At 40.1% G+C, this 16,777-nt stretch overlaps 2 protein-coding genes across 2 annotated transcripts in view; both read right to left on the bottom strand.

Moving 5' to 3' along the window:
• LOC146073259 (uncharacterized) overlaps positions 1–16,777 on the bottom strand; it is a 385,449-nt gene that overhangs the window by 35,869 nt on the left and 332,803 nt on the right. The gene's annotated exons all lie outside the window — the stretch shown is intronic.
• On the bottom strand, positions 3,580–5,998 carry LOC146075769 (uncharacterized). The gene is made up of 7 exons (XM_083185361.1): positions 5,903–5,998; positions 5,727–5,826; positions 5,320–5,445; positions 4,986–5,093; positions 4,593–4,811; positions 4,343–4,381; positions 3,580–4,130 (listed from the first exon to the last, which is right to left on the bottom strand). Exons 1-7 carry the CDS (start codon positions 5,906–5,908, stop codon positions 3,889–3,891), a joined length of 840 nt encoding a protein of 279 aa, XP_083041487.1. The 5' UTR covers positions 5,909–5,998; the 3' UTR covers positions 3,580–3,888.

Here is a 16,777-nt window from a genome sequence, read left to right on the forward strand (position 1 = left end):
TAGTTGAAGCCCTGGTATAATGGTCTTTGGCGTATTTCCAGTTGACCATAACAGTTTCTGAGTCTATGAAGTCTAAAGCAGACACCTCATAGTGTGGTAGGAAGGCATATTCAAAAATCTTATCAGGATCTGTCACTAGACAAGTATTGGGCATGTTGCTACGTTGACCAAATTGACCCCATAATGAGTTTAAAAACAATTTAGAAATTAGTCTTTTGGCGGGGTTGACATTTATGTGTTCGTGTCTTAAAGCTATGCCCTCATTTTTTTGATACGCGTCTATGTACTCTTGTTGTTTCACAGAGTCTATACACCAATTGGGGTAACCAGAAGCCTCCTGTTTATCTCTGAGGTGTGTTTTAATGTAACCTGAAAACAAATCATCAGATCTCTCATCAAAATGCCACACCTCATAGATTTTACACACTTTGTACCCCTTTTCTATAGCAAGATTTATCTCCACTGTGCACCATGTACCGGTTAGGGCGCGGTTTTCTGAGTCATGAACACAAGGCTCACACTGTCCAGATTCGGCGCATGTGCGACACAGTGGAAACATTAACTTACCATTCATTTTAACCGGTAAAACCGGAAAGAAAAGGCCTCGCGGAGGATTAATTTTTAATTTAACAAAACCGAAATACTTTGTGACATCATCAAAGTCCTTATAAATGATGCGTGGGTGACGTATAGGATATGTTTTGGTTTTGTTGACAAATGGGTATAGGCTAGTAAAGTCAAAATAGTGTATTTTTTCATCGCACTCTTGTGATAAAGTTTTATGGCGTTAGTGCGGCCGCCATAAAGACCATCACGAGGATCCAAGGGGTCAGGTATTTCCAAACCTTTCAGAAAAACCTGTAGATCCGCATCTGTCTCCCTCATTTTCTTCCACATGGGTACAAAGAGCCAATGTGTTTGCCTGTAAATATTTACAACGATACATAGCCATACAAACCGACGCTAAAGTCGTCAGTTGGAATGGATCAACATGACGTTTAACGGCTACATCTTTTTTCTCTGCCGCTATTACAAATTCCTGTTCTGTCATGGCTATAATGGCTGATCTGAAAGCGGCGCACCCTTTTTGCAATATTCTCACATCCTCTTTACAATATCGTATTAATTATTTTTGAAAATTAAACGACTTGTGCTTGTTTTTTTCGTACCACTTTGTAACTTCAGCGGCCTCCTCAGGCATCATGTGTTGTAGGCCAAAATATTCTATTGAGGGCATGTCCCCTATGTAATTTTGGTTATCGGCTGTGTTAAAAAAATGCGGGAAATGACCTTTAACGCCATCAAATCCCATGGCCTTTGGAAATCTGCTCAATTTCATGGGGAGAAAGTTGAGAGAGTCTATAAACCTAATCTTCAGATCTTTTATTGTGATACACATTATATTTCCGCCATTAGAGATGAGGGATACTGTATACCGTTCTTTGATGATCTTGTTCAATACAAAATACGCATCATACTGCCCAGCGTTATGGGCTATGAATGTGTAATGCGCAAATTTTGGTTTCATGAAGTCTTTACAAAATCATCGATACAACCTTTGCCCTTAAACTCCCAGGATTTCTCACCCATTAATGTGAGAGCATAACAGTAGTTTGGTATATGTATACCTGTCTCCTGCATACATTCCAAATCATAAAAGATGTATTTGGTGGTGGGTTCTTCCGCTTTGATGGGCTGTATGTAACACAAATGATCCGCAAACCCATCAACATATGCCTTGCAAGTAGAACACTTTAGCCCCTGACACTCATGAGACCTGCGACGGTAGAGACAACACCTGTCGCAATAAACATGTTCAAGACAGGATATTTTGCGATCTAAAGCTAAGGATTTGTGCTCCTCTAAACATTCACTCGACCTGCAAAATACCCTACAAACCGAGCATCTTAAAGCGGAAACCCCATCATCAGCGCACGCTTGTCTGTGACAAGCCTTACAAAAGAAAAGACAATCGTGGCTATTCCTACGCTCATAAGTTCTATTACAGAACCCACAAAAATTCCTCGCCCCGAGAAATGCGGCAATATTAATCACGCCATAAAAGAGTGAATCGTGATATAATACATACAGGGTATTATCGTAGCGCGATACTGAAGAAAAGTAATGCCAAGAACGATTATTATTATATAATATTGTAATTTTTGTTTTTAAGTGTTTTTCAAAAACAACAACGTCGCTAAAGCTGACTGTTTTATCGATCGGTAGGTTCAAATCCTTATGAATTTGAAGCGCCCGATCGTGTATTTCAGCGTCTGTGGCATTACCTTTATCCAGAAGTTTGCAGATCGATGTTGCAAAGTATAAATAATTGTGCGTATTGTTGAAATCATACAGGTGTCTTCTGCGCCTTTCTATAATTAAGCTGTATGGAATGCGTCTAAGGCCGCGACCAGTTAGGGCCCCACCCGATCTATTTCTAAAAACAGTGATCACAAACCTTAAACCCGTGGCTAATAAAAATTCAGCGTTACTTTGAAGAGTGTTTGTAATTTGATTCAAGAAACTGACTGCGTCTAATGATTCTTGCGGCTTTCGGTGTGAGTAGATGGCGTTGTGTAAACCACCCCCCTCCAATCTTAACTGTACACGATCATTAGGGTCAACACCAACCATGAATTCATCAATCATAACCTGTATAGCGTTGTGTATGGCTTCAACACCCTCTGCAAATGATGTAACTCTTTCCAAATTAACAAATTGAAAATGATTACGATACTTAACGGCTCTGAAATTAGGATGGTATCGCTCATACCTGTTAACAGCTTCTAAGTACACATCTCGCCGACCTTCACCATTACCGGGTGACGCACCCCCCTCTATGTCATTATGCATGGGTGTTGCGGGGAGTTCAACATGTTCAGGTGACGCCGCGTCACCCGGTAATGGTTGGTCCGGTGATTTGTCAGCCTGTGCACACTGGGTTGGGGGGGTGCCTCGCACCCTGTGTTGTTTACGCTTTCTCAGCCTGTATATGCATTTTAAAGCCTGTTTTATTTTCGAACGGCGAAATAAGTGTGAGATTTTCACATTTCAACCCATACCCCACCATGCCTAGTCACGGGGCAGTTTCAATTATCTCAGCAAAATGATACATGTTCGCTTTAATAAACTCCCTAGTCTTCACCGTCTCTTCTATATGATTTGACATCACATTCATATACATTTCTACAAGCTCTTTAATGATTTCTGGTTTCCTTTTTGAACCATAAAAGTCATCTTTTATACGGTTCAACAGGGAATTGACATTTCTACGCATGTGTCCTATATGCTCACGCATCCTCCCCATAACCGCATAGTATTGTATTTCCACATCTTGTCCTAATTGCTCCTCATTCTGACCCCCATCAACTATGTCTGTTGATACCACGGGCGGCGGGGCAGCATCATCGCCCGATGCGGTTGCCTCGCCGCCCGTAGTAAAAACACTGGGTATTGTTGCGTAATCATCGCCCATTGCTCTATCAGGGATTCCGGCTACAGATGTTACAACCTCATCATCATTCTGCGGGGTACCTGAGACTGACTCTTCACTAGGGGTGGTAAAAAATGTTTGCCCATTTAAGTCCTCATCATTAACGGATAATGTATCAGCAGGCGTGTTACTGACCACGCTTTGCGTTTCTGCAGTAGGCCGTTCCTGCGTGTCTGAAATCACAATGACATCGTCATCCATCAGCGGAGTGTATCTCTCTCTTGACAGCCGTAAAGTTTTACGAATCTTCACAGTCTTTGTATTACCAGGTATATCAATGCCGGATTCAGTAGGTGTTGCAGGTGTGGTAAATGCGTGCGGGTAATCCACATTACTCACGGTTGGCACTGTTTGTAATGCAATCCTTTTTCTTACAGGTCTACCTTCCGAATATTTCAGCCTTCTTTAAGGTCTGATAAATCTGACTTGTTTTCTTGATCCGTTCGACTTTTTGGATTTCTGCGCTTGCTTGGCTTGAAATCGTCGCGGTCGGTGGCCATGATCTCGGCCCTAGATACATCTTCTTGGTGTTGTGGGTCGATCACCGTTTTAGCGCATTCTCCCCCATCCGTTTCAGCATTGAGTGGTTGAGCAACCCTGGCAGCGGCTATCATTTTTGCGTATTGTCGCGGATCCACTGTAAATAAAAAATAACAACGTTTTAGTTACACATTCGCGGACACTAAGACAACCGCTTTATAACACATTCAGGACCGCCTCCCAAAACCCCCAACCCTCCATGTCGGTTTGCATCTACACAGTCTGTTTAATACCTGTGGTTTCCAATTGTAAAGAGCAATGGTGAATGCGGTCCTATATAAGAAACTAAATAAACATTACATTACACACCTGGGTATTTGCCAGATATTTCCAACGGCGTGGTTCCTACTGTAATAAAAATCACACCGTTTAGTTACACATACACGGACACAAAGACAGTCGCTTTATAACACCTTCAGGATCACCTCCCAAACCCCTCCTTGTCGGCTTACGTCTACACAGTCTGTTTAATACCTGTGGTTTCCATTTGTAAAGAACAATGGTAAATGTTGTCCTATATAAGAAACCAAATAAATAAACATAACATTACATAACATACCTGGGTATTTGTCAAAGGTTTGCGCAGGCATGGTTCCTTTAGCCATTGCCCAGAAAGATTGATCGATGGTCTGGGCTCTTTTTGTGCCTTTAGCCAATGCGCAGTTGGGTTGCTTGGCGTTTGATCTAACACCCGATGTCGGTTCTCTATATCCGGATGGTCCAGCTTCACACGTATCGGCCCTAGGTACCGTAGGTTCATACTGGCTAGCTATAGCATCTGTAATTCATATATTATCAATTAACGACACATTCGCTGACTTGAGAAAAAAACACCATTTAAGTCATGATAACAACAACCCATGTGGCCACTATTCATGAATTTGCGGCGATATGCAACATTTAACACAAAAACACATTATAAAAACAACACTAGCCATGTGTCAAAATTCACCTTGTATAGCCGGGTTCTGGTATAATGGTTTATAGTGTTTTGCCGATGGTAAATTCCAGAGATCATCCATTATGTGTTCTGCATCAGCTTTCGACATAATCGGTGATACTAACAGAGAACAAATAACACATTAATATTACAGGTGGTATAAAAATGAATATAACCGGATTTATATATATATACATATGAGAGAGAGCGAGAGAGTGTGCGCGAGATAGCGTGAGAGAGAGAGAGTGAGAGAGAGACATATTTTTTGAAATTTCGACACTCCCCCCGTATATTTCTTTTAACATACATTACATTTTTGATGGCTTATATGAATATGTATACCTACATTTTTGCGATTCGGACAAATCAGAGTATGCGGCGTATGGGTTTTCGAATGTCATCAGATCCGGCCCGACTGTGAAATCCGAACCAAATGATCCAACTTCAGATGCGTCATTTGTGATATCTGAAACTGTTTTATGAAAATTAACAATTTTAATAGAAAATAGATATATAAATAAAAAATAAAATAAAAATTAACACAACAATTTTGTAGACCGAAAAATACAATCAACACGTGTAACATTTATACCAATAGGGCGCTTGTCTTAACAGATTTCGTGACTAACACAACTGACCCTGGTAATAATAATTAACACCAACAGCGTAACATTTATAACCCTGTCAATAGGCCCTGTGTCTTAACAAATCATGCCCTAGCAACAACAATGTGTCTTTGATATGTAAACTTACAAGTATTTGACTGCTCATTTGATTGCGGTTGATAGCTAGGTAAATCTTGAAAATCTCTGAGACTGATTGTATTTGCATTAATGGTTTTGTATTCCTTTCTCTGTAATAAATAATAATAAGTTGATATAACAATACGATAAGCTATTGTTAAACTATTGTAAATATCATATACACACCTGCATGTTGATGTTTTGTTAATTGATACAGTAGCTTAAGTTGTGGTGAATATTTATAGTTCAAAGGCAGTTTCTGCAACAACCACTAGATGGCTCTGTTGATAATAACAGACAACAATAAGCAACCATAAAGAATTTGCATGCACAAAATCACATAAAACTGCTAATGTGTGGACTCTCAAACCATTTTGCTCTGGGGACCCTTCAGACAATAAAAATAATTATGGGGCACCATCAGTCAATAAAAATTAATTACAGGGGACCCAGCAAGCTACTGCAGAAGCTCATTATATCACATGTGTAGTCAGCAGACAGCACATACATGGCAGCATTGTGGAGCCCCAACAGTTTGAGAACCACTGCGCTAATGTATCATGCACATTTGCTAAACCTATAAAATTACACTATAATAACAAAAATCACTTTATACCGCCGTTATACCAAAATCTGCGTGCGGCTTTACACATGAAAATGTAATAACTAGCTCATTATTTAAAATCATTATGTATAATACTCTGATACAATATTAAAATGAAACTATTTATAAATATAAATAACAAAGACCCAGCATGCTGCTCTTTGTATTAGTGCTGCCGTAATACCAAAAAACCTCATCTATGAATACAACCTGACATTGAATTCTATAGAAATGACTAACATTAACTAATTGTAAATTGTAATAACACAACATACTGTATTTTTAAAAGCAATATGTATAATGTACAGTCCACAATACACTAATCACAGCTCTACACATACAAATGATCAGTTATCGCACTATAGACACAATCTTTTCTTTCCTAAATAAATGATCAACTACAAGCAGCCAGTATGCATTCCCAACTGTATTAACAAGGCCTAATAGCAAAATTGTGACCAGGCATGATGGGTTTTTGTAATTCCACAACATACTAAACCAGAGTAAAAATCTATACAGGCTAGGCCCACAATAATTAGTATACAGTAACAAGCTATATTTTAAGATTGTTTAAAAACGTATTAAAACCCTGTCTCTAAATAATACATTTTTAAATGGCTGTGTATAATACATTGAAATATATATATAACAAACAGTAGAATATTAGAAAACTTACCAGAGTAATGATACACTGTCACAGATCTTCAAGCTCAATGTGTGCTGTCTTGTCTGGTAGCTGACTGGTCAAATACCCACCATATTTATATCCTACAGGGGTGTTAACACATCTGTTATGCATTTGTCTCATTTGAATATTAGTGAGTTGTGTTTCAATTGAATCATATATATATGTATATATATATATATATATATATATATATATATATATATATATATATATATATATATATCATTGAAGCCTGTATTTATTATTGAATTATATATATATATATATATATATTGTTGATTTTTTATTTAAATAATATACCATATTATCCAAAACACAGCTGTGTTCAGAATATAAATAAATAACAGCCATCATTTACCAGTAACTGTATACATCAACCCATATATATATATATATATATTACTGCAAACAAACTCAATATTGGACATACAGAAAATACCTTCAGAAAGGACTTCTGAGTACTGATTGGACAAACTGGGTGGTACATGTTATATACGTGACCATAGAGACAATAGGTTGCGCACTCCAATCACCCCTTTTCTTTGTATTTCTTGTTATTCCTCACTAACAGGAGGAATTTTGGAGGTGCTGCATTAGTATCTAGCGCAATACAGAATCCAAACCCCCAATTGTATATATACTGTATGTATATATATATATATATATATATATATATATATATATATATATAGGGACGAAGAACAAGGCGGCACTCCAAGGGTTTTCAAATTTCAAGTAAGTGTATTCAGGGTAACACCAACGTTTCGGAGCGTGATATGCTCCTTTGTCAAGGCGAATAAAACAGTGAATCTATATATATATATATATAGATATATATATTGTTTGTGTCAGTCTACAATGGTGTAAGCTGGTAAAAAATATATATCATTTTATTCACCACAACCGTCTTTAAAATATATTGCTTAATATAATGATACCATCACATTACCTATCATTTTATTCATCACATAATATAGTGATACCATCACATTACCTATCATTTTATTCATCACATAATATAGTGATACCATCACATTACCTATATATATATATATATATATATATATATATATGTGTGTATGCCTAGGTTTATGCTTGATACCCTATGACTTTCAGCTTTCAGGAGGAGTCCTGATATAGCCCACTTGTGTTTGATCAAATCCTTAATCTATGCACAATATAGTATAATTTATTGTTTGTATGTCCAGGTGTAGTGTAAGGCTACTATTTTGTATCCCTTAAATTAGGATACTTATTGTCGATGTGTTTAATGTTCTCTGTCTCACTGTGTTGTTATTATGATTTTTGTTTAGGCATTCCCTGTTCTACAGCGCCGGCATCCACGGAGGGTAGCACCGCCCAATGAGGAGGATGGACGTTTCATCCAGTGGAACGCGGAAGTGGGTCTTGGAGCGCACGCTGTGCGCTCCAGGAGTGAGCTTCCTGTGTCCTGGACAGCATGCGATGACGCACTTCCGGTATGGCGATGTGCGGCCGCGGGAGCCGGGCGACAGGACAGGTGAGTAATCAGACATGTTTGCTATTTAAATGTTGTTTGGGGAGGAGCTGGGGTTACCTGACTGCACCATTGTACCTGTGTGGCTACCATCCTGATGACGGGGGTTGTATCCCCTGAAAGCGCTAGATGTTACTAGCCTGAAAATACACTTGCGGTGAAAAGTTGATCCTGTGTCGTGTGCCTTCATTCTTGGAACTCTACAAATTGATTAGGAGTGCACCGACCAAGTTGTTCACTATAATTGGAGTGCCGGCATATATGGAAAATTGTTGCTTGTGGACCTGCAAAGGACACCTGTTGCAAGGCACCCGTGACACTGTTGCCATCTATATGTGGTCATCTATCTGTTCCTGCCTATTGGACTGGTGAGACTGTGAGGCTGATTTAGCCACTACACCTTGTATATACTTCATTTGGCATTTATTGATTTTGTCCAACACCTATGGGAGTTGTCATGGAGCCTTTGTCTGCTAGTCAGTCTGAAGGGACATCTCTAATGGGCATTGCGGGGACACCTGCGGGGGAGTTGTTCAGTTATACCCTGGAACAAATCGATTCAATCCTGGCTCAAGAACCCCCTGAAACTTTGTCCGATATCGATAACATCGAGGATGTATATCACAGATTATTAAAAATGAGACGCCGTGAAACGGACTTTCAACTACACAGTACATCTTTGGCCAATTACTATAAAGAACACAAGATTCCACGCGGTTTCCGCGTCAAAAATGTGCCGACCATCGGCCGTTTTAATCCAGAATTTGTGAGAAGGTGGGTCGCCATCCTCAACAAGTGTGCGACCGACCTGATGGTGTTGGTCATTGAGGAGGCGAATCGTGAGTTAAACATCACCAGACATAAAATCACGGGTTTACATACGGAATACAAAGATCTGCTAGAAGCCGAGTCCAATGCGAGCTGGATGCCTAAATTAGAAAGCCAATGTGAAGCTTATAAGAAGGAATTGCTGAAATTCAAACGTAGCAAAAAGTTTGCGGTAGATCAGGACTATGAGGAGAACAGGGTGTACCCCTGGTTGTGTGGAGGGGACAGACAAGGGTTGGACAATCCAAAGCCGCAACGCCGACGACGACCATGGCAGCGGAGGAACCCCCATCCAGACCGCAACAAGTCAAGTAGTGATAGTGACTTTATGGTCTCGGACCCGGACGAGGTGCAAGCTGTTAATGCGCTCCCTTTAGGGTCAAGAGAGGGGGACCCCAGAGGTTCCACAAGTGCACGGCCACCCTTCGGGGGCGCCAGGGTCAGAGAAATAAGAAAGGCGGCGTCAATAGCGGCCACCAAACTGAAAGTTTGATCTTTAACTTGTCCAACAGGACTCTGTCTACAGTTGAGCTCCAAGTGCTGAACCGGGGCTTAAGTTTTGTGCCTACCAACATACACAATGAGTTTGATTGGAAATTAAATCTGCACAAGTTCTCCAGACAACTGAGACGTAAAGAGTTCTTTCAACACAGACCAACCAACCATCAGAGCTCTATATTCGATGATTTTCTCTCCAAAACATCAAGGTCCAATTTTGATCCCCCTTCACAGAACAGCTCGATAAAGACATTCACTAAGCTGATGGATGATTCGATGAATAGATTCCTAGCAACTCCTTACAAAATTAAACCCAACATGTCTAAGGAAGAGATTGTTGCTCTACAAGCTTTGGAGAAGGATAAATCCATAATTATCCGCCCTGCAGACAAGGGCGGAGCAACTGTGGTGATGAATGTGGATGACTACAGACAAGAAATCGTGGGGCAATTGTCTGACGTCGAGGTATATGACCGTCTCGCCAGGGATCTGACAGTAGGTTTCCAGAAGGAACTCTTTTCGGTGTTAGATGCAGCTAAAGCTGCAAAGTTTCTCCCTGAGAAAGTGGTCCAGATCTTGAAGGTCCAACACCTCGCTGTTTGAAATTGGTATACCCTCTCTTTCTACCATTTCGATATCTGAAGGACTTTGGGATTGTCCTTCCATACCGATTTTTGTAGCGACCTTTTGCGCAGAACCCTTAAGTTTTACCTTTTGTTTTTGTGGTTACGGTTTTATTTATCCCTAGTTAAAACTTGGTTCAGCAAGAGATCATAGGAAAACTCTATTGGAGGATCTGTTTAAAAATGATGGAGAGCAAATTGATCTCCTGGGTGACAATGTGGAATCAATAATGAAAAAATTGGAAGTACTACTCCTGAAAGAAAATAAGCTCTGGTGGGAGATAGCGACTTTAGACAAATACCTAAATCACCGCATCATCCCAAAAGGGCTGCGTATTAATAAAAAGGCTAGCTTCAGCGATGCCTCAGAAGAATTTCGAGAAGCCTGGGAGGGGGCAATTAACGAATGTTCATTTTCTCTCATCAAAATTATTATTGAGGAGAGAAAGAGAGAGTCAGAAAAGCTGGATGATGATATCAAAAGCTATAGGGAAATTTTGGGGAGATTTTCTGATCTGAATGAATTTAAAGAATTGGAGAAAAATATAGAAACTAATATTAGAAAAAGCGAAAAAGTATTAGTGGATAGAAAAATCAGGAAATTCCTTCGAGATAAAAAATTTGTGACCTGGAAGGTTCATTCATTTCTATCGATACTCCCCCTATCCCCATTAATAAATTTTCCTCCAACAGAAATAAAAAGACAAAACATGTCAAATCTTATCCAACACCACATCAACAAAAAAGATCCATTCAGGAACATTTCCAACCTAGGAATAAAGATCGAGAGACAAGGAGAAATAGAGGTTTTTCAAATAATAGGGAGTATCAATATGAATCGACACACCATCGGGATAACTTTAGAGAAGATATACCAAGATACCATAGGAACTCCAATTGGAGAGATCGTAATCACACTAATTATCGAGACAGAACCCCCATTCCCCACCATAATAGATTTGATGCATTAAAGGACACCCATGAGGATCGTTTTTTAGGGAGGACACGACAAACCCAGGGGAGACGTTAAACACTAGAAAACATTGGGGCAAAAGAGGAGGTAACAAAATCAAACTCCTTCTAAAAAAGAAAAAGAACAAAAAGATGTCTAACAAAAATAAAAAGCAACACTGTCCTACTAATCCTCCAACAATAGAGGAAATTCCTAAAGTTAAAATATTTAATTTAAGTTCCTATGTTTTGACAGAGATAGAATCAGTGGTGTTGGGAAAAGGACTTAAATACGCCCCCTCCATCCCGCTTGATAAATTCTCCACATTCGTAGACGTCCATAAGTTTCTTAGGAAATTATGTTTAAAAAAATTATTTTTAAATAAAGACAAAGATAATGTGGATGAGATCCCAGATCCACCCAGTGGTACACACTTCAGACCTAAATCCATTTTCTGTCCAACCTTCATCAAGGGTAACTATATTGACACATTCTGCTCCCTAGTCCAGGAGGATATTAAACAAGCGCCACCAAGGAATTTTAAATCCAATCTTACCTATAGAGAAAGGATGGCCATAAAAAGTTTGGCGGACAATAAACTCATTACAATTAAGCCGAGTGACAAGGGAGGCGGCATCGTCATAATGGACAGATCGAAATATGAATTAGAGGTCCTAAAACATCTAGAGGATAGAAGTACCTACCATAAACTGAGAGCAGACTCCACTTCTGGGATGCTAGAAAAATTAAAAAAACTAGTAGAAAAATATGAAAATGAAGGGGTACTTTTAAATAGAGAGGCTTAATTCCTGGTAAACTTGGAACCTGCCACCCCAGTGATTTATTTTCTTCCCAAGATACATAAGGACCCTCTGAATCCCCCGGGTCACCCTATTGTATCGGGGGTGGAGTCATTGACAGCAAATCTGTCCGAATTCATTGATTTCCACCTGCAACCCCTGGTGCTAAAAAATGCCTCACACCTTAAGGACACCAAGGATTTACTAAACTTCCTATCCACGGTCCAGTGGGAGGAAGGTTACACCCTGGTGACCGCAGACGTTAAGTCATTGTACACGATAATAGATCATGAATCAGGGGTAGAGGCATGCACTGAAGCACTTTCCAGAAGCACTTTAGAACCTTCACTACAGAAATTCCTTATTGATGGTATCAGATTTATTTTAGGTAATAATTATTTCATGTTCGATGATGCCTTCTATATTCAAAAGGTTGGAACAGCGATGGGTACCAGGTTCGCCCCGAGTTATGCTAACATTTTTATGGGGAAATGGGAGCAAGACTTTGTATGGTCACACAACCCCTTTGGGGCGAACCTGGTATCATGGAAACTCTATATAGACGACATCTTGTTTTTATGGAAAGGAGGGCGAGAGGAACTATCATCTTTTTGTACATTTTTAAATTCTAATCTTTTAAATATTGAATTATCTTTTAATATTAGTGAATACACGGTCGATTTTTTAGATATTTCTATTTTTATACACAATGGCCTCCTTTGTACCAAAACATTCACTAAACCTACAGACTCGGGCACGTATATCGAAAACACCAGCTGCCATCACAGCAACTGGTTGAATTCGATCCCAGGAGGACAGCTCAAAAGAGTCAAAAGAAATTGTAGCGATGAAGACACATACAAACTACAGGCCAATCAAATGGAAATCAAATTTAAGAACAGTGGATACAATGAAAAAATTATAAAAAATGCTAGAGACACAGTGGATCAAATAGAACGGAAGACTCTCCTTGAAACTAAAAACACAAGGGAAAGGGATGATATGTCAACTAATAAAGCCGAATGGGCGTTTATTACCAACTTTTCTGCACAATATAAATAAATAGAGCAGTCTTTTAAACGACATTGGGAAATCCTATTTAGGGACCCCATTATTGGTGACATTATCCCTAAAAACCTCAATTTATTTATAAAAGGGCCCCTAATCTTAGGACCAAATTAGTTAAGAGTGCTCTCCCATCGAAAACCAAAGAAGGGAGCATCCTAACAAAAGGGTTCCACAGATGTGGATCATGTGTTGGATGTAGGGAAATTAAAGGGGATGGTTCTAGAAAGATAGAGGAGACGGTCATTAATGGGAACAAATATACCATTAAAGATTTCGTGACTTGTAATACCAAGAATGTGGTGTATATGATTGAATGCAAGTGCAACCTAGTATATATCGGACGTACTACAAGGCCATTCAAAGTTGGAGAGTTGGAGAGCACCTACGTAACATAAAAAAGGGCTCCCAACACATACGTTGTCACAACACTTTGAAGAGTTTCATAATAAATCAGTTGATGGCATCAAAAGATTTATGGCCATCAAAAGTGTCAAAACTAATAACAGACAACGTAACCTTAACACTATCTTGGCTAAAACAGAGATGCGCTGCATATACGATCTCAGGACTCTGAAACCTAAAAGCCTAAACGTCGATTTTGAAATCAAATGGTTTTTATAAACCCCCCTTTGTTCCAATCCCCCCCCCCTTTTATCATCGTTTTTTATAAGAGTTTTTTTTACAAGTGTTTTTTTAAGCGTTTTTTATAAGCTTTTTTCTATAATCCTCTTATACACTTTAGCCACCTAATTTTTATACGACTAGTGGAAACACTATTTTATTCATGTGCACCATATTCGTGGTAAATTCCTGTTATGTAAATATATATTGTTATATCCATATTTTTAATTGATTTAGTATAAATATGGGTCCTAAATATTATTTATTTCTTCATGCTCCCTTTTTAGACCTAAAGGACGTTTATAGATATCACAGGTGAATCTATATATATTTGTTTACATTTGGGGACTTCCTCCGCATCAATACGGTCCCAAGGAAGCAGGAAATAAATCTGCAGAATGACGTGGAACGCATAGTGCGTTCCAAACACCGGAATTACGTATACCAACTGTATCTCCGGCGAAACTACAGGAAATAGAGCGGCGTGGAACGCACGATGCGTTCCAATGGCCGGAAATGACGCACCGCAACGTCACCAACACGGAAGTAAGCGGCCACAAGGACGTAGACGGCAAACACCAGCTGTTGCCGCACTGCTACTGATTAAGAGACCTATAAATAAAGACAAGAAGATCTGCCACTACTACACAAGCCTTGAGAAAGACCCGTTGGTTCAAGGGTCGAAACGCGTTGGCGGAGTACTGTTGGCAGCACCCCAGACAGAGGAGGACTTAAGGAACCACCAGAGGAAGTGTCTGACCCCCAGCCCTGTTACCCGGGACCGGACTGGTGATTATCTGACTACATGCTTTTGAACTGACTAATACCCAGTTCTGATCCACCTCTTGGTAATTTGTACCTAGTCCCCCTACTTGTCTGGATTTTATGATTGTTCATGTATTGTATTGTATTGTGTTTTATGACTCTTTGTGTACATGTTAATAAAACAGGCTTCACCATTATAAGCCCTTCTCTGTTTACATGTACTGAAGCACTTTACCCATCAGAGGAATTTTACTGGATGCAGGTGGAACACCATTTATATGGAAGTATTATCTTTTGATTCCCCCCATTGCACTTTGTATTCGACCCACTCACCCTGGGGTTTTTTTAGGGCGCTGTTTGAAATTGGTATACCCTCTCTTTCTACCCGTGATTCCAGTACTGTATACACTGCCGAAGCTCCACAAGAATCCGGTTAAGCCCCCCGGCCGTCCTATCATCTCGGCCCGGGGATCGCTTTTACAACCGGTTTCCCAAATGCTTGATAGCATCTTGCAACCACTACTTCCTCGTGAAAAAACCTTCCTCAAGGACACCAACACCTTTCTCTGCAAATTGAAGGAGATTGATGTCATTCCTCCTGGTGCACTTTTATGCTGTCTCAATGTATGCAGCTTATATACATCAATACCCCATGAGAGTGGACTTCGATCCATGAAGGAGTTCCTTCTGAAGTATTTGGACCCTGCTATTTTTAACCATGATTTATTTCTCTCCCTACTTGAGTTGACCTTATGCCGCAATTTCTTTCTGTTTGATGGAGCATATTACATTCAGCGTAGAGGGTGTGCAATGGGGTCTTCCATTGCCCCCTCCTACGCGAATGTATATATGTTCGCTCAGGAGTGGGACCTCTTCTTCAGTGACCAGGACATTTGCGGACACGTCATGCTGTACCTACGGTATATAGATGACGTGTTCCTCATCTGGACTGGGGGGGAGGAGAGGTTCCGTAGCCTGATGAGTGACATTAATGCCAAAAGTCTGTTTATTAAGTTTACCTACGATTGTAGTACATGTAAAGCCAACTTTCTAGATGTAGCCGTTGAGATCAAAGATGGAGCTATAACAAATAGTCGATTTTCTAAAAGCACCGACAGGAATACTTTGTTGAGGGCCTCTAGCCACCACCCCCCATCCCTTAAAAAGGGTCTGCCCCTCTCACAGATGTTGAGGGTGGCACGGCTGACCAGTGATAGGGAGAGGTTACCTAATGAATTAGATCTTATGATCGAAAGGTTCCTGGTCAGAGGTTATGACAGGGACCTGTTGACAGTACAAAAACAACAGGTTCTGGATATGGACCCTGAAGCCCTGTGGTGCCCTAAACAAAAGAAAAAAGAGAAGATGATCCCCTGGGTTCATGAATTCTCATCGTCAAGCCCCATTGTCCGGAGAGCATCTAGGGCTCTTTGGCCCATCATCCGGATGGATAACGAGCTACCTGGCCTCAAAGACCACAGACCACTTCTTGCATATACACGGGGGAGAAACCTCAGGGACCGGTTGGTCCTTGCGGATATATCAGAATATTCTCTGGTGACTCCGCCTAATGTTTATAGAAAACCCCCCGGATGTTATGGTTGTGGTAATTGTATTACATGTAAATACTTAATTAAATGTAAGGACTTCCAACATCCCCACTGCAATAAGAGGTATGAGATTAGATCGGTGCTGACGTGTTCCTCCACACACGTGATATATGCGATCATCTGCCCGTGTGGATTATGGTATGCGGGCCAAACCACCCGCAAGTTCAAAGAGAGGATTGGCGGCCCATCGGTCATCTATTGACTTGATTCTTAAGGGAAAAGATGTGGACCAGCCGGTTCCACGTCATTTTAAAAGCATGGGTCACCCTTTATCATCCTTAAAATACTTTATGTTGGATCAGGTCCCACTGAGCGCCAGGGGAGGTGATCGAGCCAAAAGGTTGCTTATTAGGGAGACCCAGTGGACCTTGAGACTTGGGACCACCAAACCGGGTGGTCTCAATGACAAGATCAACTGGAATAGTCTCACCTAACAGTCCATTCTTTATGTAAATTCATTTTTTTCTGTGTAATATACTGTATGCCTA

The sequence above is a fragment of the Crinia signifera genome, chromosome 4 (genome assembly GCF_055691185.1).
Source record: "Crinia signifera chromosome 4, ASM5569118v1, whole genome shotgun sequence".
Taxonomy (NCBI): Eukaryota; Metazoa; Chordata; class Amphibia; order Anura; family Myobatrachidae; genus Crinia; species Crinia signifera.